The 23,570-nt window shown below is 40.4% G+C and overlaps 1 protein-coding gene across 1 annotated transcript; it reads right to left on the bottom strand.

The window, feature by feature from the left end:
* Positions 1 to 820: 820 nt before the first annotated feature.
* LOC135706949 (uncharacterized) lies at positions 821 to 1,272 on the bottom strand. The gene is made up of 2 exons (XM_065228639.1): positions 1,254 to 1,272; positions 821 to 1,176 (listed from the first exon to the last, which is right to left on the bottom strand). Exon 2 carries the CDS (start codon positions 1,152 to 1,154, stop codon positions 822 to 824), a length of 333 nt encoding a protein of 110 aa, XP_065084711.1. The 5' UTR covers positions 1,155 to 1,176; positions 1,254 to 1,272; the 3' UTR covers position 821.
* Between the last annotated feature and the right edge of the window lie 22,298 nt (positions 1,273 to 23,570).

Below are 23,570 nucleotides of genomic sequence, written 5' to 3'. Positions count from 1 at the left end.
CGTGTAGTCAGATCTGGGCTGTGCGAAATTGTTGATAACGTTTAGCATGTCTTGTTCTTAAGGTGAAAGGGGACGTCATTAATTTTTGAGAATTCAAAAGCAGTTTTTTCGTTTAACACCGAAATTCTGCCAATGAAAATGTGTTCACTGTGTTCCGGTAGGCAAGTCGATTGTAGTAGGCACATTTCCATGAACGTTATTTTTGTTTTGAGCGAAAAAACTGCTTTTGAATTCTTGAAAATTAATGAAGTCTCCATTCACCTTAAACCGAAGATATCAAATATGATAAATTTGGATACTTCAACAAGCATCATCAACGTGTAACGTTTCTACACTGAAGGGAATCAACCTTTTTATAAAACGTTTGCATGTAGCAAAAACATAAATAAAAGATTAAGGCCAATATTATCAGCCATAAATAGATACTACATTAAATAATTTAAAATAGCATCAGAGTTTATTATGGAGAATCTGGAAAAAATATCGATGCAATGCAGGGACGCTAATGGCGATACTGTGGAGTTATTTCCGTTAAGCAAGTGGGATACTACTTACCAGACTTAGAACAAAGACTGAGCTGTCAAGCTGCAGAACAAGGATAAGTGAATGCCGCAGTGAACAGGGTTTCATAATGTGATATCAAGAGCTACATACGTCACTTCAATGCGATTAACCAATTAGTTTTGCAAAAAATGCTTTAATGGCGCCGATATTGAGTTTAAAAAATAAGTTACAACACAGTTAGATGACATGACATACGCTCTCATTAAACGAGTGCAAGCGTGTGCAGGGGGGGTAGGGGAGGATTCGCTATCCACCATTTACTTCAGCGAGGCAATGAACGGCTCCAACAAGAAGATCAGCTCAACCTGTCCATCGACTTCCATCTTGTCCTGGGCCATGGCATCCTTGGCTGGCATGGCACCGGTTCCGATTTGGAACATGATCTCATCATCCATGGTCAGGATGGCCTCGGCGTCATCGTCGGCTTCGACCAGCTTGACGTTCTTCAGATCCATAACCCAGTTCTTGACAACCTTGCCACCCTGAGTGATTCTGAACTTGTACACATGCTGCACCTGACGGTTGGCAGGGTCGATGGCCGCTAGACGCTTAGCGATCTTGGCGAAAACTTCATCGGACTTCAGACTCATTTTGGAAGGTGGCTGGTTTGTTCTGCAATCAACGATGGAGGGAAAAATTCAAATATTCACTTTCACTTGCTTTCAAATGTAATTCACACCCAAACTTACCAACGGATTCTCAAGGTGGACAACTTGAAACTGATGGCTTCCGTTGGTTCGGCGTTCCTATTTAAACCATGTGAACACTTCTTTGCTGAGCATGTTATCAGTGCGAACGGCTTAATTTGCTAGATTAGTGTACAATACGTGGTTCTCGTGAGTGTGCTGCCGCGCGTTGTGTTGGTGCGGCTGATGTTGCTATTGCCGGTCAGCGTCCAAACAGCGTTGGCAGATTAACTGATATCGATTTGGATATATTTTCGGTAGGAGTATTGGTTGCTTTATTTCATACAAGCTGTAATTTTTATCTGTTTTTGTTTGCATTACTAGTTTAGAAGATGTGATGTAAGTTTAGCGGCTAATTAATGTTTGCGATAAAAAGATTATCAGTTGTTTGTCTTGTGTTTGTCGAAATGTTAAGTACAAGAAGAAACTTTTTTTTTTCATTACCGAACATTTTCCTGTACCTTTGCACTGGCAGGCTGTTTTCAGTTACGTTAGATTCAGTTTTCTTCAGTTGCAAACTTCCATCTGACTTGTTTTTATTTTGCAATGTTTTATGTGATGTCATGCGAACGAAGTCTTCAATGAAAGATTTTAGTTCAATGCTCGAAATTCCAAAATCTGCGGTTGTCAATTTCGGTTGTCAAATATGACGCCAAATGCTAATTTTTCTCTGAATTGTAAATATAAATAATACAACAATGCCAATTTTCCAGAAATTTGTCTATGGTAATCTATCAAAAATAATGATTTAGTGTAATTCAGCCATTCCATAGCAAAACGATGTAGTGGTTCTCAGAATTTCGTAAAATTTGGCAGTTTTGTTCCTTATCTAAAAATACTAGATCCGTTTTTTTTTATGTTGTCATTAGGGTGACCATTTTCAAAAAATCACTTTTTTTTCAAAAATGTTTTTTTTTTCAAAAAATCATAACTTTTGAAACACTTAGCGAAAATATAATGATATTACAAAATTTAGATTTTGTTTTGAAAAACATTGATTGTATTTGATTTTTATGGTTTGCATGGTTTGTAGATAGGGGCCGCAATATGTTTTTTTTTATTTTTCCTTGAAAACTTAGGCTTTTTTACACATTATACGCAAAATCAGCGGTGTCTTTTTCTTTTTCGTTTTTGAGTTGTATTATTTTGAAGTTAGCAAGATTTGGATTTTTGCTCAATATTCCTATGCGACTTTGTTTACGTCTGATCTTTTATGCCAAAGATGGATTCTGTCACGTGTTAAATTAGTTATTTCTAAGTGTGTATGTTTTGGAATTACCCTACCTTTAACCTGGTTGATCTTGTTCAGACATTTCTCAAATTCATCACACGGCACGCACGGCTTTCATAGACATTTCGTCCCACATTCGTTTGATTTTGGCTGTGAATTGGATCAAATTAGATACCCTGTGCTCGTTTACCTTTGACAGTATTTATGCCCAGATGAAATAATCCAAGGGATTCAGATCTGGTGAACTGGGAGCCCATTTATATTTGGCCAAAAAGTTGGTCAAATTATCTCTGAATCAGCTCTGAACGAGCTTGCTGTATGGGACGGCGCTCCATCCTATCTAAACACATAATGATCTTTTCCAATCATTACTCATACACTTGGTTTGATAACTTTCCAAAAATTCCTTTTCATAATATATAGCATTAACTTTAACATTTTTTTCCCCTAGAAACCGATGTAATTTACCGCACTTGCATATTCCTCCAAAAATGAGCACTGGAGCGGTACATTGGAACCGTGGAATATTTCTGACACTCCCTGGCACATTTTCCGAGGAGGACTGTTGCAAGGCAAACAACTTTTCGTCGGATAGGTCAAACTATTCCCTAGCGTGCCGTGATAGTAGAAGAGTTGCTTTTTAGAGCATCTGAAACTTCCGAACTTTCCGTTTTTTGAAAGCTTGCAATATCGCTTATCAAGAACTTTTTTTTATCACCGCGTCATGAAAATGCATCAATGCCGATAAAAGATGGACAAATCAGGAAAAAAATCAATTGATTTTACAATCGTGCTAAAAACACCAATTCATAGTTAGTGTATGTGCCGTAGTTGTACTACAACAACGACATGAAAATGTGTATGAGAATATATTGACAAAAGGTCGAAAGACAAAAAGTCGAATTACAAAAGTTGAAGATACAAAAGGTCCAATTGAAAAAAAGGTCAAATGATGAGAAGAGGGACAAAAAGACGTATGATGAGAGGGGGACAAAAGGTAAAATGGACGAAAGAATCAGAATCATGATAAGAGGGACAAAAGGTCTAATGGAGGGGATTGTATGACAAAAGGTCGAAGTGCCTTCGTCGGACAAAAGTCGCAAAAGTCGAATGATGACTCACTGCAACCCAGTGTAACAGTTACCCTTTTGTAAATATGTTGAAATTCTATTATCAATATAAACGTTACATTAATCAATTATAGTATTATCAAATGTCACATGGAATTACACCTGTCCCATCAACATACTCCCATTTAATCGTTTTAGTATGCCGCGTTGCACACGCGTCATGTCATAAAACCATAGAGGTAACTCTAAGACCAGAAGGTCCCGAAGAAACGTGCTCAAATTTTTGGCTCAGTTCTGGTACTCTCTTCGGTCCCAAGCTAATCGATGCACCCCTTGAAACATAGGAAAATCCACGAAACCCTATTTTTTTTGTCAAACTTACATAGCAAATCAAAACAAACATTGTGTAGTTATAAAATTTCGACTAGAATGGGATACGTTAATCGATTTGCTTGGGACCAATACCCAAGTAGCATTTCTTGTTTTATTGCATTGGTTTTTGAAATCAATTTTATAAAACCTTCAATAACATTTATAGCTCCAGCACAACCTTTTGATAACCGCTATAAGATCGTCTTCCTGCTAAGTGGACCACTCTTGATAAGGTTTATAAAGCATGTTTGAGAATCACAATAAAGCTGTCTTAAAACCTTTTGTTAGAAAACCCCATACTCTACAAAAGGTTCCCATAGCCTCTTTAAGAGTAATATTGTATTCAAGCAGCAACCGCCATAAATTAACTTGTTGTTGTACTGTTCTGCTGAAACTATTTTTTTTTTACGTAGGATTACGTCTTTCGGCAACACATTGGTGCAAAAACCAAAATTGACCGCATTACGAAAAGTGGTCAGCTTTTGACCACATATAACACTGTCAATATCGGATGAATTCTAATTCTAAACAAGCCAATCGATAAGAAATGTTTCTACAAATCTGCTAGATTGAACACTTTATTAATTTTCAATAGGTCACTACTGAAAATTACTAAATGTCCAACTGTTGCAATAGTGATCAAAATTATCACCGATTGACTGCAAACAGCGCTTTCCCTAACACAGATTTCAAAATCGAATGCCATCCGGTCTCCCTGATCGGTGCTTATTCAATCACCGTGTGTGGTGGCGTCCGGGATGTCGTCGTCAGCAGCAGCAGCAGCAGCAGCAACCGTGATTTCGGCGTTGAAGATTATACACAACGAAAGGCAGCGAGCTGCAGCCAACATGAGCGTCTATTCACCGAAGATGGAGGAAGATGCCTCACCGCTACTGATCGGGATCCATCTTCGTGAGTCGCTGTGGGCCATCTATGGAAAGCGCGTCACCCTCGTACAACATACAGCTCGCCAGCCTCATCCGTGTTCAACACCCTAATAACCATCACGGCAAAACGGTGCTTTTCAGGATCACCATTAATTATTGTTGTTTAAGAGTTAATTTTCATTGAACGTTCACTCGTCTTGCTGCCAGCCACATCATCCTTAAAGTTCTTTGATAATGTATCCAGCAACAAAACGTTTGTGTTCAAATGTGTCAAGTATTTAAGAGGTACATAAAAATTCTCGCAATGACCGAATACCACATGACCATGTTTTCTCCAGGACGCTAAAAAAAAACAAATCTCGAATTTATATGATTGACCGTGAATATCTCGCGATTGGAAAAATTTTAGCAAGAAATTTCTCCAATCAATTTTTGCTTTTTAATTATCTATTGAATGTGTGTGTGTGTGTGTCATCCTCTATCCCTCACCCAACCGGGGGCGTTGGACAAGTAGAACTGCGAATAATTTGATCAAATCTCATACTCCGTAATGGTGCCCTTTATGTTGTGAAGACTAGTACTTCAAAAAGGGTAACTTTTGAGGCAAGACAGGGTGTCCTCAACAAGTTAAGGGAACAGGATGCACTAGATGTCCACAACAGGTACAGCAAAACATCACATAGACGCCCTTATTCACACTAACTACTCAGGGGGTAGAAGGTCAAGAAGAGCCACCGCCGCCAACTAAAGCTTGAACCGGGTACCTGGGACTCCCACGATATACCCGCGGCAATGGTCAGCAGACGTTGCCCTGTGCGTATTTAGTATGTAATATGTTTTATTTGGATACACAAAATGTTTGAAGCCATGCGTCATCTAAACCATAATTTGCATCACCACAAATACACTTGTCAACAATCTTCAACTGGAACGTACTCACCAAATCACTTCACCCGGGAGCGCATTCCCGATGCTTCCACGCATATTTTTCTCTTGTCATCCCTAAACAATTCCTCCTCCAGCGACTCCACAACAACCAAATATCATTTTTCTTTTTCAAGTCACTCCGTGCACAAAAGCAATGCACATCGCAAAACCCTAACAATAGATCAGCACCGTTCTCATCACCGAGTAAATAAACTGAACTCACTCGCGATGCCACAAATTTCTAGTCCGGGAGAAAAAATCAAACCACGCAGAAAGCATAAAATCTTCTGATGCTTGCAATTTTGCAAACATGATGAATCATGTTTTCTTCCTCGATTCTAAAACTTCTCGGAAAGCGATAAAACCACCAATCCACCACACACGTATAACCATCCGGGAGGCAGAGTGCCAGCGCTAATCGAGTAAATGCAGCCGAAAACTATGAAAGTGAAAGCACGCACAAAACAGAGAGCAAACTTTAGACACAACCGTATCCGAAGGGGTTCGAAACTCATCCCTCCGAGTTAAGAAATCAATGCGATCTACGAATTCCTTTGCTTGTCTGATGTTAGAGTTTGATGTGACCATCCCTTCCTTTCCGAACGTTTTCCAACCATTGATTGTGTCCCAGTCTTATTATCCTTCTGTTTCTGTGCTACTTGCCCCTGCCCAGCCAGGATTTGGTCAACCGTCCGAGAGTTCTGAAGAAGGCTTCAGAAACCAATTTCCTACCCAGCTCTTTCAAATCGAAATTGTTACCCATTAACCTCGAGCCCGCCACGAGTAATTGGTACCCAATACTAACCTAGAACTACTGCTGTTTAAAATATAAATTCAAGCATTACTGGTATTTAGCTTCGCAAAGTTTCACACACGACTGAGCCTACAACCTCTTACTTTTTCCACATGGAAATCTTTAGCAGTTAAAATAGGTTTGAGTGTTGGCGTCAAGATCACCATGTAATCAATTTTGTTTCATGGCGACATTTGTGAAAATCTTAAAGAAAATATATGACTTTTTAGAAGTTCCAAAACATATGCGCTTGAAATTTTATCGTGTATATTGGGATAATATGAGCGTTAAATAAATGCGCTTCCAAAATAATTCAAGTTAACAAAAAAGATTGTTTCAGAAATCAAATGAATTTGATGGAATCATCTTAATTTTACAGAAAATGGATCTCAATAAATAAATTCATACCAATGCACACTGGAAATCATTTCGGATCTCCAATTTAGCCATTATTTTATTGAAATTTCTTGGATTTTATTCCAAGGCTAATGGCATTTTCATAATAACAATATGGCGACAGAGGACAGCAGGCAAGAAAAACACAATTTCTTAAAATGTCTAATGCTTACATTGAATAAAAGCAGAACAGAAAAGCATAATGCATGATATTATTCCGAGCACTATTTTCTTTTTACAAGAGCAATTTTATTTTTTTTAATTTGAGGGCAAATGTATATTCCTATTCTACGGGTGCAATGGTTTTGAATGGTTCATTAACCTTTATGAAAAGTTATGCGTGATTTCAACTTTTTGTTTGTCCTAGGACTGTCACCATTCCATGTATTTCGACCAAGATTCGACAGTGTCACCCCATGTATATGCTGATTGTTGAATTGCTGTGACCATCCACGACTGTAAATCTTATAAGAGACGCAAGTTGGCGTAGGTATCATCCTCGGACTTCAGATAATTATATATTTCCTACTTTGACTATATGTTTTAGTATTACTTCTACGTGAAGTTAACGATTTACATAGTTGAAGATGCTAATTTCAAATAACAGACTGTAGTGGTAATTTTTATACGTTAGATGGAGTAGATGAAAGCCCCTCCCCATGGACATGGAGGTTGACGGTACTGAAGCAAAGGGTTATGTTTAATTTCTTTATATTTGCAACGATGATGGTTTCCTATAGTGACACATATCACCTTCTTAATGCTTCAGCATGCCTCAAACGATTAATTCTTGGTTGTTAATAGAACTTCCTTGATGAAATCGGCTGCTTCATGCAGACTGAGCAATTCTTATTATAGTATCAGATTTGTTCTTTGTACAGAGGAACTGGGAGGGCTTATTAGAAACTTTATTTTATTTTATTTTACTTAAGCATATTATTTTTGTTACAGTCAATTAGCATTAGCATACGATACAAGAGATTTAATATTACTTGCTCGTTTTTGCGTAAAATAATCAATATTTATTTTACTTGTAATTACCTTTGAAAGTTTTTTTTTTCTTGATTTGAAATTTTTTCCAATTTGGTTAGAAGTTTCGAAGCTAACGCATGTCCACAGGCCTAATAAAAACATAGACAGAAAAAGTGTATCATGAAGAATGGTTGCATACAAGGTTGCTTCCACTCACTAGCTATAGATGAGCGATTTTCGGAGTTTTGAATTCGTTAGATGTTGTAATGGAGATTTGTGTTGTTGGATGCGGAAGGAGATTGGGTGGCGGGTGTTTGACGCATAGAGCCTGTCAATTTCGCTTATAGAGTGTCGCAGTCAGCGGTTTTATGATTCGCGAGCGCTCGCGATTCGTAGAATCGTTGATTGTGACTGCAAGTGGATCTGGCAAGTGGATCTAATAAGTGCAGAGTATCATTATAGCGTCTAATTGTTTTGAGATTCCTAGTTGCGTGAAATATATTTGTGAGAATATCTTTTTGAGATTTTAGTTGTCATGTTTTGTTTGTAGTTTCTGTTTTATTTCTTTCATGTAATTATCGTAAATAATAGTTATTCAATAATAGATAGTTCATCCATATATTCGTACTTTGGCGCGAAGCGCTGTTGATTATGAGATGCTTAAGGAGGGATCGATTTTGGTTACTGAGCAGAAAATCATGGACTTAACTCCAAGCTCTTCCACAGCACAATAAATCGCCACCATCATTTGTATATTTGATATTAAACATTAACCTCGGAAACTATTTGCATATCAAGCGAAAACGTAGTCCTGTATTATCGAGAAGCGTTATGGTTCTGAGATGCTCGATGACCCTGGAGGGATCGTTTTTGCTTACTGAGCAGAAAATCATGGGTTTAATCCCAAGCTCTCCGTCATGACTTTTAAAATTCATGATCACTAAACAAAATGAATATGTTCTTTCGATAGCCGGCTATCGAGAGATTAAATAAACAACAAATAAACAATACATACTTTTGGTTGCATCGCCAACTTGAGGTGAATCCTAACCGAATACCCTACCCAACCCTCCAACTCCGTAGCGCTTATGAGGGTGTTGCTAAGTCGGTGGCCTCTCGTTAAGTAAGTACTACATCAACATTTCCTTCCCTATCCCTAGTTATGGTAAAGATGGGCGTGGCCGGGAATAGCGGCAGTCATGCTTCTGTTACTCTTGTTTAGATTGGAACCAATGTTTACTCCCCAGCATTATTCCTGAAAGTAGTCTAACTGAGAATTTCAGAAGAGACGTGAGTGTCGCTAGTATCCAATCTACGAAGTATATCATAACAACGCTAACGCTAACGCTAACGATAGATGGAGTAGATGAAAGCATAGAGTGGATAGTTCCGTTAGATTACGGCAGTGTGAAGATTGCATATAGATATTAGAATAGCGAGCTAGGACAACTTTTAAGGAAGGTACAAATCGGTTTTTTCATCTCTCTTTACCAAACTCCCCCTTTGGAGAGGGATGGTGAGGGGTGTCCCCCCCTCCGCCACCACTGGCAAAAAGAGATGAAAACCGACCGCTCAAGTACCAACGGCGTGTTTGAAGCAGTTCTACCAAATTTTTACCGCACTTCAGTTGTTATTTGAAGGAAGGCATCCAGTCGTAGGTTTGGAAATTGCAACTATTGTTTACCCCTACCCCTACCACGATATGTGCTCCTGTCATATATTTCCTGTTCAGGAGTCATTTTTGGTGTAGCAATGTGTCCATTTGAAGCGAAGATGGTTCAGAATGGTGAGGTGGCACACTTTTTACAGGTTCCTTTGTGACATCCGCAAAAAAATGCAGCGGCATTTTTTTTTTCCATATCTGGCAACCACGAAGCATCACTAATTTAATATCGTCGAACTTTTCACTCTCGTACTTCTGTGTCTGTGATGCGTCATACGACTTGGGGACGGAATTTTTATTTATTGGTGGTATTCGCATTGAATTATACAATTGAACGCGTCTCCTGACTGGTTGTGTATATGCGGCGGTCATCAGTTCAGCATGCTGGCTTTGTTCGTCCGAAGCATAATACCAGTAAATATCTAGATCAACAGTTGAAATAGGCGGAACAGTCAAACGTAAACAATGGCTTTAAACGCAAATTTCTCAAGAATCAAAACACATCCAAGCAATCTAATGCCAGCACTTCTAACATAGCAAACTTCCTTCGTCGAATGGAAATGTTGGTTTGCGCGGATGTGTTTGGATTCTCAAGACATTCTCGTTTAAAACCATTGTTTACGTTTGGCTGTTCCGCCTATTTTAAATGTTGGTCTAGAATATACAACTGACTGCATGCATTTGAAGACCCACGCGAGTAGTCTGCTTCCGTTCTGGAGCGTGTTGTCTCGTTAAGAAAATATGATGGTACACACCCGTTGAAAGTAACTCTGAGTCTGAGTCAAATTGACTTTCAATTTTTTTTCCATATAAATTTTACTCAGTTTCACAAAAAGAGGAGCTACTTAGTGCTATGAGTAACTCCGCTTTTTACGAAACTGAGTAAAATTTGCAGGGAAATAAATGAGAGTGAGTAAATTGACTCAGTCTCTGAGCCACTTTCAACGGGCGTGTATGTATGCTGGTTCAGCACGGCGTTTCAGATGAGTGCAATGCAGGCCAACGGTCATTTCGGCACATTTCGCCAACCTCAGGAAGTAATTTGAGAGCCAACTGCGTTTGGATCTTACGAACACGCGAGTTATCCAATCTTCGATCCTAAAAGCACACGTACACTTATTTTAAGGGGCGCTATCGCCTGAGGTGCTATAAATCAAACAAAAGGGAGTAGATTGATAAGTTTATCGGTTTTCAATTTACTCAGCAAAAGTTTTTCTTTAGCATTTGTGATAAGGTTTGTGTTTTGTAATATTTTTTTTAATCAGATAATATTGATTAGGAATATCGCTATTTCTGCAATTGCAATTTAGTAGGCAACAAACGCGGCTCGCGTTCGTAGCAAACATGAACTCGTGCACGACTTCCAAATGAGTAACAACGAAAATTAACCTAAGAAATCAGTCAAATTTACAATGGGAGTCACTGGTGCAGAGATAACGCTGCTTTAGAGATTAGAGTTGACTTTTGTTCCATTAGGTATATCGATAACAGCGGAGTAATCTGGTTCCAGTATTTTGCAGACGACCAAAAAGTACCCTAATCCCGACACTCTTTGTACCCCTTCTCGCATCGATGAATTGGTTAGATACAGCTTGGAAAACTACCTCTTTTCTAAATTTGATGTGATAGCTACAGGAGTTGAGAACATTCATCGTGAGTGCATCTGTATTAGTAGTAGTAGGTGAGGTATGAGAATGACCCATTCATGGAGATCAAAACAGCCGCGACGCAGATGCTCTTAATTGTATCGTACAATGGTGATACAATTTAGCGGAATGTTGCGAAGATTGTTGCGTGTCGTCGTCGTAGACAAAGTGTTCTTAACTTGACCTTAAATTCAATTGAAAGTTTGGTAACCTCAGAGGTGTGTCGATAAACTGCAAAGCATATGCAGTATTAGCAACCGGTGGAAACTAACGATTTTAAATTGGCTCACTACTTGACTAGCCTATTGGTACCAAGCATACTGATTAACGCACCACATTCTAGTATAAATTCTAGTACTACACTATGTTTGTTTTGATTCGCTATGAAAGTATGACACATAAAATGAGGGGTTCGTGGATTTTCCTATGTTTCGAGGGGTGCGTCGATTAGCTTGGGACCGAAGAGAGTACCAGAACTGGGACCTTCTGGTCTTAGAGTTACCTCTATGGTATTAGCATTGGACTACACAAAATCAAGAATTCTCGGTTAATTTTTCGAAGGGACGTATCAGCTTTTGTAAACAATGCATTTCCGTATTGTTTCCAAAAGCTGATACGTCCCTTCGAAAAAGTAATCGAGATATATTTAATTAAATAAAATTGACAACATCATGTCGACAACTAAAAGCTGGTTCCGTGTTGATTTTTTTTCTGTTTAAACTGTGACCTGGGCTGATTCATTCGGGCCCAATACTTTGTAGTAAATTGAGAAAGTGCATGAGAATCTAGTTAATGAGAACTCCAGGTTATTCAAAATCAGTGTCTGAACTGAGGAAACGATATCCAACAGGGTTCTATTTTGCCAGGAAAAGCACTTTCTGAATTATTTAAACTTTTTTTTTTATAATATAGCCACACAGAAAAAAAATTCTGAATTGTACTGGTGATCTAAACATCCATGCATGTAAAGCTTCCTTTTCACGTAACCCAGCAACTTGCAAGGAATGTTGCTTACAAAGATGGACGGTTGCGTACAATTTATGTTTCGGATTGGGAGGGGTTGTACGCAGTTTCAAAGATTTTCGTGTTCTATTAAACTCTAAACTATAGCGGCGCCAGTGGTGTAGTGGTAAGCGTAATTACCTCTCACCCCAGCAGGCCTGGGTTCAATCTCAGTCGGCGCTGCCGCGATGATCTGAGGCATAACCTCTCTGATCACGCCTTCCTTCGGATGGGAAGTAAAGCCGTTGGTCCCCGGTTCATGAGTTGATGGATCAATAGGTAGGGTCTAGGTGTGGGAGCTGCCTTCCTGGCACGTCGGTAGCATTGGTGCTCAGCACGGAAAACAAGATCGACGGAAAACAAATTAAGGAAAAAAAATCGAAACTATCTTCGGATGATGGAAACTAGAGGCTTATTATGTAATACCGTTCTAATAACAATTTTTAAGTTTTTAATTTTAGGCAAAATGTCGCCAAGTGCAAGGCTAATGTAATTGCCACCTAGTCACTTTGATTTTACTAGATCACAATTTTTTTTCGATTAACCTTAAGTTTAGAATTAAGCCTTTCTTAGAATTTACGATTAATTTAAGAATTTATCTCTAATTTTCCTGATGGTTATTCGTTCATCAACGTTTGTGTTTATACTGTGTTAAATGTTTATGCTACATGTGACGTTTCTCACCACGCTCCCTTTCGCGTTGACGTCTGGCTGACGTTAACAGCTCCGGACGGTACTGAACTCACCCAGCCCAGTGGATTCGTAACATCCCCAACCCGTGTAGTTCCGGACCGTCCAGATGTCCGAAGGTCCAGGGGAGCTAACTTCACCCCAGGTCGGCTCACTAATCCATTTTTAGTATGCACGATTGCTCGCCGAACTTGTCCATCCGCTGCTTTGGTCAGGTTCATGATCCGACCTCTCAACCATCCGTTTCTCTTACCTTCGTCGACGACAAGCACGAGATCCCCTGGTTCTAGTGGTTTGACTGGTTCGAACCACTTGGTGCGTCTTGTAATAGTAGGCAAGGACCCATCGACACCAGAACAGATCCACCAAGTGCAGCGAAGGGTGCCAACTGTCCCTCAAAGTGCTTCCGACTGATTTCACCAAAATTGCTGGTTGAAAGACTGCAGGGGAAACGTATGTCCTGCAGTCCGTTATTCCAAAATATTTTAGAGAATTCGGTGCGGAAGTTGACGCTGGACCAGAAGCTACTATTGCAGGAATGTTATCTGCATTCATTGGGATGAAACTTGAAGCTTTCATGACTGACGCTGCGACGGGAATATATGTTGGAATCGCCGACTGTTGAGCTGCTTCTGAAGTTACGATCCATGGCAACCACAGGACTGCAACACCTGTCATCTGCGAACAACTCTAGTGAAGCCAAATTTCTCTGGTGCTTTGGTGCTAATTTGACAGCTTCTCCTTTTCCTCTATGTTACATGAGAATAGAATTTTCTATATAACGTTATAGAAAAGCATGATTTACGTGAATTGTGCTCGTCAATTCGAAAACAACTAAATCATTTTTTAATTGACCATTGCGGGAAAGTACGAATGGTTTTGAAGGCATTACATTTGTTGCCACCTTGCCGCATTCAATGTTGCATGGTTGGAGCTGAAATATATCACGGATCACCAGCGCTGCTAATGTTTTCGGCAGCTTCAAGAACTGGATTGCATTGCGGAGGGTTGATGGCAACATGCTGCTGGATGGTGCTACTGTCACTTGTTGTGATGCACCAACTTCTTGCCCGCTAAGCCACGACCTTACTCGTGACTGGCTCGACGGCTCGGTATGGATCTCCTACTGGCACCATCCTTTGCATTGTTCGCTTATCTGAGGAGAAAAGCTAACTTTTGCTTCAGGAACATCTCCTCTTCCTCGGCGATTCTCATCCTTGCAGCTGCCTGAGCTGCTTAGTCTACCTGTCAGACCGTGTGGTTCACGACGTCTCCTTTTTAAAAACGGCTTCCGAAAGCCTTAACTTCTAATTGGCCCTGCTCTTCTAGCATTCTCAGATTGAGTTCTACCACCGGTTGGAAACTAACGATTTGAAATTGGCTCACTACTTGACTAGCCTATTGGTCCCAAGCAAATCGATTAACGTACCCCATTTTAGTCACAATTCTAGTACTACACTATGTTTCTTTTGATTCTCTACACAGAGAAAAAAAATTACCTTAAATTTAAGTTCTTCTTACTTAATTTAGGGTAATTTTGAGTTTTGCATCTCACTCTCACTTTTTGTTGTTGATAAAAACGAAACGAGATATTCGACTTTCTCATGAATATCGTTCAATAAGCTACTAGTGAGTAAATGAGATATTCTCAAATTTGAGTCAATTGAACTTAATTTTGGGTAGAAAATACTCACGAGTAAGTAATTATTTTTGCTACTATACCGGTTTACTGAAAATTAGCTTATTGAACGGAACATGGGAGATGAGTGAAAAAAACTTAATTTTGGGTAATTTTTCGGTTCCGTGTATGAAAATTTGACAGATAAAATGAGGGGTTCGTGAATTTTCCTATGTTTCGAAGGGTGCATCAATTTGCTTGGGACCGAAGAGAGTACCAAAGCTGAGCCGAAAAGTTGAGCACGTTTCTTCTGGACCTTCTGGTCTTAGAGTTACCTCTATGGTTCTACCCTAGATGAGCGTTTGCATGACGTCGAACGAGCAATCGACACCTGGGACTGCAACACAGAATCCTCCTCATGGCACTGATCGCATTTTCAACTGCGATCAACTTCGGCTATGGAGTCTGTCACTCTCGCGCATCCAAAATGCATCCATATCGCACAGGTATCACAACAGACGACTTTGTCCGCCGCATCTGGTCGATCGCATTTGACGCAATGTTTGCCGTTCATCTTCCGTTCGTTCGACTTGATCACCAGAAAATCTTTGAAATTTGTTTCGGATTAGCAGAAAATCGCGTACCGTTAGCATTCAAAGATTTTCGTGTTATTCTCCTATTTAACTCGAAACTATCTTCAGAATTGGGGAATTAGAATCTTATTATGTAATACCGTTCTAAAACCAGTTTTTAGGTTTATAATTTTAGGCCAGATGTCGCCCAGTGCAAGGCTAAAGTAATTGGCACCTAGCCACTGTGCTTTTACTGGATCACAATTTTCTATGATTAGCCTTAACTGGAAGTTCACCGGTCATTGGGCTACAAAATGGTGAGTTGGCAACCAGCAAAGAGCGGAATACCTAGCCCTGGTGCTCACAAGTTCCTACTTCACGCCTCCTCGAGTCATATGATAACAAAAGACTACTAGCTGAAACATGGACACAGCTGGGTGGCGTAACCTGGGAAATGTTGCCAGTCCAGTAATAGCAAAGAGAAGAGGTGCGACGCGAACACTGTTGCGGTAACCATAGTATCAACAATCAATACGAAACTAACGATTTTAAATTGGCTCACTACTTGACTAGCCTATTGGTCCCAAGCAAATCGACTAATGTACCCCATTCTAGTCAAAATTCCAGTACTACACTATGTTTGTTTTGATTCGCTATGAAAGTTTGACAGATAAAATGAGGGGTTAATGGATTTTCTTATGTTTCGAGGGGTGAATCGTTTAGCTTGGGACCGAAGATAGTACCAGAGCTGAGCCAAAAAGTTGAGCTCGTTTCTTCGGGACCTTCTAGTCTTAGAGTTACCTCTATGATAGTATGGTGATAGAGAAAATGCTTCACCAAACCCGAGCGCCTGTTTACCATGGAGGTGCGGCTCAAAACGGCGTCTGTCTCCATGTTAGGAGCGGCTGACCACCATCCTAGTGCCAGCGTGGGACTCTAAACAGAGCTGTGCCCGATGGTCCCCCGGCGAGACAGGGGGTTGGGGCAGGCCTTACAAGCCGCCCAGGAAAAAAACATAAAGTTGCAAATACTGAAGAAAGAAATACGGATAGGAACAATCGGCACAAACCTACGCGACGAAATAAGGACTATTTGAAACTCGGAACATGGAACTGCAAATCGCTAGGCTGCCCGGGCTGCGATAGGTTGATCTATGACGAACTTCAACCACGCAACTTTGAAGTCGTAGCACTGCAGGAACTTTGCTGGACGGGACAAAAGGTATGGAAAAGCGGGCATCGAGCGGCTACTTTCTACCAGAGCTGTGGCACCACCAACGAGCTGGTAACCGGCTTTGTAGTGCTGGGTAAGATGCGCCAACGCGTGATTGATTGGCAGCCGATCAACGCGAGAATGTGCAAGTTGAGGATTAAGGGCCGTTTCTTCAACTACAGCATCATCAACGTGCACTGCCCACACGAAGGGAGACCCGACGACGAGAAAGAAGCGTTCTATCCGCAGATGGGGCAGGTGTACGACGGCTGTTCGCAACGGGACGTCAAAATCGTCATCGGTGACATGAACGCTCAGGTAAGACAGGAGGCAATGTATAGACCGGCAATCGGGCCAAACAGCCTGCATGCCGTATCGAACGACAACGGCCAACGATGCGTGAACTTTGCAGCCTCTCGGGGTATGGTAGTGCGAAGTACCTTTTTCCCCCGCAAGGATATCCACAAAGCCACCTGGAGATCAGCTGACTAACACACAGAAAACCAAATCGATCACGTTCTAATCGACGGTAAATTCTTCTCCAACATTATCAACGTCCGCAGGTAGCGCAGTACGAACATAGATTTGGACCACTACCTAGTTGCAGTATGCATGCGCTCAAAACTCTCGACGGTGCATAACACCCGTTGAAGTCGAACACCTCGACCCAACATTGAGCAACTACGGGACGCTGGAGTTGCCCAGGACTACGCGCAGCAGCTGAAAGTTGCACTACCCATGGAAGAGCAGCTTGGCGCAGCTTCTCTTGAAGATGGCTGGAGGGAAATGCGTTCCGCCATAGGTAGTACTGCTGCAGCGGGACTTGTTACTGCAATCCCGGACCGAAGAAATGACTGGTTTGACGGCGAATGCAAACTGTTAGTAGAGGAGAAGAATGCAGCACGGGCGAGAATGCTGCAACACCACACGAGATTGAATGTGGAGCGATACAGACAAGCGCGGAACAGACAAAACTCGGTTTTCCGAAGGAAGAAGCGTCAGCAGGAAGACCGAGATCGCAAGGCGATGGAAAATCTGTACCGCGTAAACGACACACGGAAGTTCTACGAGAAGCTAAATAGTTCGCGCAAAGGCTACGTGCCGCAAGCCGATATGTGCAAGGACTTGGACGGAAACCTTCTCACCAACGAGTGTGAGGTGATTGAGAGGTGGAAGCAGTACTATGACGATCACCTCAACGGTGGAACAGCAGAAAACGAAGGTGGCACGGCAACAGACCTTGGAGCACGCGCAGAAGACGACAGGCTACCGGCCCCTGATCTTCAAGAAGTTGAGGAGGAGATCGGTCGGCTGAAGAACAACAAAGCAACTGGTGTAGATCAACTACCAACTATTAAAATACGATGGTGAAACACTGGCTAGAGCGCTGCACTGGGTAATTTCCAAGATTTGGGAGGAGTAGATATTACCGGAGAAGCGGATGGAAAGTGTCGTATGCCAAATCTACAAAAAGGGCGACAAGTTGGATTACTGCTACTACCGCGCGATCACACTGCTGAGCGCCACCTACAAGGTACTCTCCCAAATTCTATGCCGCCGCCTGTCACCATTTGCAAAAGAGTTCGTGGGGCAATACCAGGCGGAATTCATGGGTACCACGCGTGCTACCACGGACCAAATTTTCGCGATTCGGCAGGTTCTGCAGAAATGCTGCGAATACAACGTGCCCACACATCATTTGTTCATCGATTTCAAATCCGCATACGACACAATCGATCGAGATCAGCTATGGCAGATTTCCGGATAAACTGACGTGATTGGTCAAAGCGACGATGGATCGAGTGATGCGTTGTTCGAGTATCGGGGACCCTCTCGAGTCCCTTTGAAAGGGGTTACAGCAAGGTGATGGACTTTCGTGTCAACTATTCAACATCGCGTTAGAAGGTGTGATCAGAAGAGCTGGGATAGACACGAGTGGCACGATCTTCAGGAAGTCCATCCAGCTCCTTGGCTTCGCCGATGACATTGACATCATGGCACGGAACTTTGAGACGATGGCGGAAACGTACATCAGACTGAAGGCTGAAGTTAGGCGGATTGCACTTGCCATCAACGCATCAAATACAAAATACATGAAAGGAAGAGGTTCTAGGCAGGGTTACTTCCACTCACTTGCTATAAAAAAATATGTTTCAGAATTAGAAATCATGAGATGGTATAGTGATAATAAGAACTTGAAAGCTACAAGAAGAGGTCGTGAAGTATGTGTTTGACACACATAATCTGTCAATATTGCTTTCAGTGCGCCACAATCAGCAATTTTACGATTCGTGAGCGTTCACTCTGAGTGAACGCTCACGAATCATTAGATCGCTTATTGTGACGCTCTGAAAGCGAAATTGACAGGTTTTTTGAGTGAAACACATACTTTACACCCTCTTCTCGATACTTACAAGTACAACATATCATTATTTCATCTAATGATCGCATAAATCCGAAAAATATGTTTTTATAGCAAGTGAGTGGAAGCAACCCTGGTTCTAGGGAAGACAATGTTAGCCTCCCATCCCGAGTTCAGATTGACGGGGACGAAATCGAGTTGGTCGATGAGTTCGTGTATTTGGGCTTACTGGTAACCGCCGGAAATGATACCAGCAGAGAAATTCAAAGACGCATTATGGACTCCGGGGGACGTTCTGGTCGAATACAATTCGCCGCCGCACGAAGTTGACTGTCTACAAGACGCTGATTAGACCGGTGGTCCTCTACGGCCACAAGACCGTACACACTATTCCACCAAACTTCTACAGAGGCCCCCCAGCCCTATTTATTTTGTATCAAAACAGCAACGTTGTTGCGTAATGTTTGTTTTGCTAGCAGGTTCTCCGATGAATTGAGTGTATTTTACGGCATAGATCACCGGCTGAAAAAAAAACAAACGTTCCTTTACACAGAAAACGTTGATTGCTTGGGCTGCGCTGTCAAAACATCCTAGATAATAAAATCATCAGAGAGCAAAAGAGGTCCTCGGAGTTACTTTGTAATGCTCTTAATTTCTCACTGTCTTCCCCCTCGGTTTCATCCGTACTACATTGTAGATGCCGGGAAAATAATTCTTCCACATTTCTCTGCGGATGCTATATGGTACCGCATGGTCGCATACTTTCTATAATCACCGTGTTAGGTGTTTTCGGATGGAGATCATGGATTCTCACGTTAACGGCTTCGGCTTCCACGAACACGGGAATTTTGTATGCTTGTTTCTCGCACTGCATAGTGTGTTGCAAAGTAGCGCTTGGCTGTTGCTGCATTTACCATCTCGACGTAGACATAGGGTATACGTCCCTAACCTCGGTCTAATATGCAGCCATCGATTACGTTTTTAATCATAACTCATCAATTAATTTACCTGCAAACGATATTCTACTGCTAAATGGTATGCTTAGATATGCTTATTATGTCGTTTGCTACCAGAAACCACGAAAAGTTGAAAAACTTACTTTTTTTGAGACAATAACTCACCAGGGAAATGTATGTAATATGGGTCTATTGTCCCCAAATTGGGTCTATTTATGGATACAACTTCGTCCTATCTTGTTTGATCCTCAAAAAAACGCTCTTGGTAACGTTTTCTGATGTATATTTTTTTATCACTATCACTGTTAACTTAATGCTCTTCATTCCTCAAAACATTTCACAGAGAAAATTTTACGAAAACTACATTAAATCACTCAAATTAAAAATTAAAAATTAAAAATTTCGCTTATCGTCTTTCGACCGCAGAATAGCGAAATCAAAACATTGTGATGTTCATTATACAGGTTTGGCAGAAAAAATCTTCCTTCCTGTTCGTTCCTTATCATCCAAATGCAAACCACATTGTTGACGTTACTCTTATTGCTATATGCTGTCAAATGAATTTCATGGGCCATAGTTAGGAACATAGAAAAGAAATGTGTCCCTAAAGTTGGGTCCATGATTTACTTGTGAAAACGTTGTTAAACAATTAAAAGAAACATAAAATATTCAAACAGCAACTGTAAGTTTTACGTCTAGTGTGTATTATCAGGTAATTCCATTCAATAAATGCCATAATCAGGCCATTTGATGATCGTCAGTCAACCTTCCCATCTTAACCTTATAAGTCATGGCGGCTAAAAACTCCGAACAGAGTGATATTCTCAACCAGTTTTATTACTTACGAGAGCTGAAAATGTATTGAAATGTTGTGATATAAATTGATTTGTGTGTGGTACACATTTATGAACCATCAGTGATCAATATTTTCCTTATTTTTTGTGTAATATTCCTTAATTAATTATTTATTTGCGTGATAGGCCGAATGAAAGGACTAGACCCACATTACATACCGTAACCCTAGTTTCTAACATTATGAAACTGGATGTTTAAGGGGAAGCTCACCGGCCCAAAAATAAAAAAATATTTTCGGTACGTTTTTATTTTTCTAAAAATATTGGGAAAAAATATCAAAAATCCAAGAAAATCAGTTTCTTCCTTAGATTTTTGTCAAAAATTACATGCAAAAACATTTTTTCTATCCCATCATGAAAAAAAATTGGACTCTCAGAAAAACCGAAAAGTTGATGTTTTGTGGTTTTTTGAGTCCAACTTTATGCCATAATGACTTATAAAAAATGTTTTTGCATGTGAATTTTCTTTGAAAAATTAAAAAATGTGTGATTTTCTTAGAATTTTGATATCTTTTTCCAATATTTTTAGAAAAATCAAAACGTAATTATTTTTTTCGGAGCGGTGAGCTTCCCCTTAAGGCGTCTGCTATGTCCAGTTTCAACTCACCGTACATGAATTTCTGTACGGCAGATGCATCTGGTCGCTTCGGCAGCACACTAAAGTCTAGTACCAAGGTGTTTTCAAGTTTAGCACCTGTCTGATAGAAAACTCATTAGCTTACCTGATAACGAGACGGACAAAAGAAACACGCCTTTTACGCACGGTAGGATTGCAGGTCTGCCAATGCATGTAATTCCAAATTCTTTACGGACGTCCAGGAATATTTTAGGCAGGAGATTTTTGTGTTTTGGTAGTCCTTCAGCTGTTAGCATTAGAATAGCACTGGTATAGGTGATTTGGTGATTTTCGGTAAAAAATCCAAAAAAAAGCGCCTAAAATATTCTGAATAGAAGGGTCTGTGCCTAGGGACACAAACGGAAGCTTGACGTAGGACCGCTAGTAGACGAAACAAATATGTTGAGCATTTAGTGCTTTTAATTGATCGATAATCTATCGCCTTAACTCTTTCCGTTTTTGAATTTTTGAATTTAATATTTACACCATCGGTATTGATGCTGATACTTGGAGCTGTCCTTCCCCTAGCGAGAAACTCAATTCAATCACAAGCACTTTTCATTGAGTTGCGTATGTATTGGTTTCGCAACACTTCATTTTATATGACTTGTTGGTTTACGTTCTATGATTTATGTCACAGATGAATTGCGTCTCGTGTAGAGATAGTTATTTCTAAGTGTGTACTCATTCAAAGATTTACATTTCTTAAACTAAGCTGTTTGAGTTTCACGCATGTTTTTCTACATTCATCGAGCATTATCAAAGCAACCTAAAATCAAAATACTGATGTTCGGTCTCAAGATTAAAATAGTGCAAGTGCAATAATTTCCGTTAAACATATTACTAACGAATTGACTCTAGGATCCTCAGTACTTGCCAAAAAAATGTAATAAGCATTCATTGTTGTAAGAAATATTTAGAATATAATAAAAAAAAAATATATCAATGTTACCCCCTTTAACGGTACCATAATATACCTAACATATAGAACAATCATAATACTGGAGTACTCCATGATATGAAAATACTAGTTCCATTTTTTTTTCTATTTTCTAGTCTAGTCTAGTCTAGTCTACACATACACAGCCAGTACTTGAAAGAATCCTGGAAAATGATACATCTATCATTTTTCTTGTCATTATTAATGCCTGCTGCACATCAAGGATGTGAAACAAACAATAAAGCGGCCAGGCCTACTGTGTAGCGTTTAGTTAATTTTTGTGGAAGTGAATGTTTACCATGTCTACTTAATAAGTATAGACAGTGGTTAACATTTAATCCACAGGTAATCAAAGAGCGGGGACATACCGTACCAACCGCTCCGTATGCAGGATTTGAAAATAAGCTATATAAATCGTTGGGAGTGACAGAGCTAAGAAAGTTAATGTACACTCCTTGGTTGTCCGATCTCCTGGGGTGGAACACAGGTATTTACCCCTTGTGTTCGAGCGTACAGTCCTCCCTCCGTACAAGCGTGGACGGCACCGCCAACCCACTGCCATCCCTCAATCGATCCAGCCGACCTCAGTCGAAGGACAACAGAGAGCGGTGTGCGGACGTAACCTATACGGAGGAAATGCTGTATTCGCCTAGGTTATAGCGCCCTTGCTCGCTACCATTTTCTTCTAGCGGTTGGGACCTGAGCACTAACTCTTGTCCTAGCCCTATATGGCATATGGTTATAGCGCCATTACTCGCATTCTGAAAAGAGAAGAAGGGAAGGGAAGGAGAGGAAAAGGACTTGGGAAAAGGAAATGCGGAATTCCTTTCCTCATTAGTATTTGTATCGTCAACTTTTATGAAAACTATATAAATCATTTTTCCTTGGTCAGAGGTATTATTACGACATTTGAATAAGATTGTCTTATCATTTGTTATTCAAAATTTAATGTTATAATGATCAACATAGCTTTGGATTATCCAATATAAATCGGTAACACTGTCCTGCAACCGATGATTTTTCTAATCCGAAAACTAAAAGTTACGAAAAAGCACTGATGCCTTCATTAAGTTCCACTTTCACGCGACGTTCAATGGTTAAACAAGTAAACAAGTTATTAAAATGAAATCACGTTCCCGAAAGCAGTCAACAATGTATCTTAAACCGGATCAAGCGTGCGCCCTATTTTTCTAAACATTCCGACGCGTTCCACCCAATATCTATCAATTCAGTGTAAGAGTTATGTTAGTTTTGATCCGTAATCAGCCCTGCCGACCCCTCAACATTAGTTGCAGGCAGTGGTTGTTAGATAATGCGGCACTGTAATTACTACTATTTTAGAGGTATGATTCTTCAAGTTTATACAACTCAATGTTTCAATTGAGGCAAACTATCTATCTAACAATTACAAAAGCAAACCTAAACTTACAATTATATGCAAATGCAAAATGAAACTTGACAAATCATCGTCAATCCCCTTATTCCAGGGCAGGGCCTGACGATTTGAATATACTTTTGATCAGTGAACGGGCACCATATGG

This window comes from Ochlerotatus camptorhynchus, unplaced genomic scaffold (assembly GCF_037179485.1).
Source record: "Ochlerotatus camptorhynchus isolate MF236.1 unplaced genomic scaffold, CSIRO-AGI_Acam_v1.1 ptg000298l, whole genome shotgun sequence".
Lineage (NCBI taxonomy): Eukaryota > Metazoa > Arthropoda > Insecta > Diptera > Culicidae > Ochlerotatus > Ochlerotatus camptorhynchus.
The sequence above is the reverse complement of the archived record's forward strand: the minus strand, read 5'-3'. Positions and strand labels throughout refer to the sequence as shown.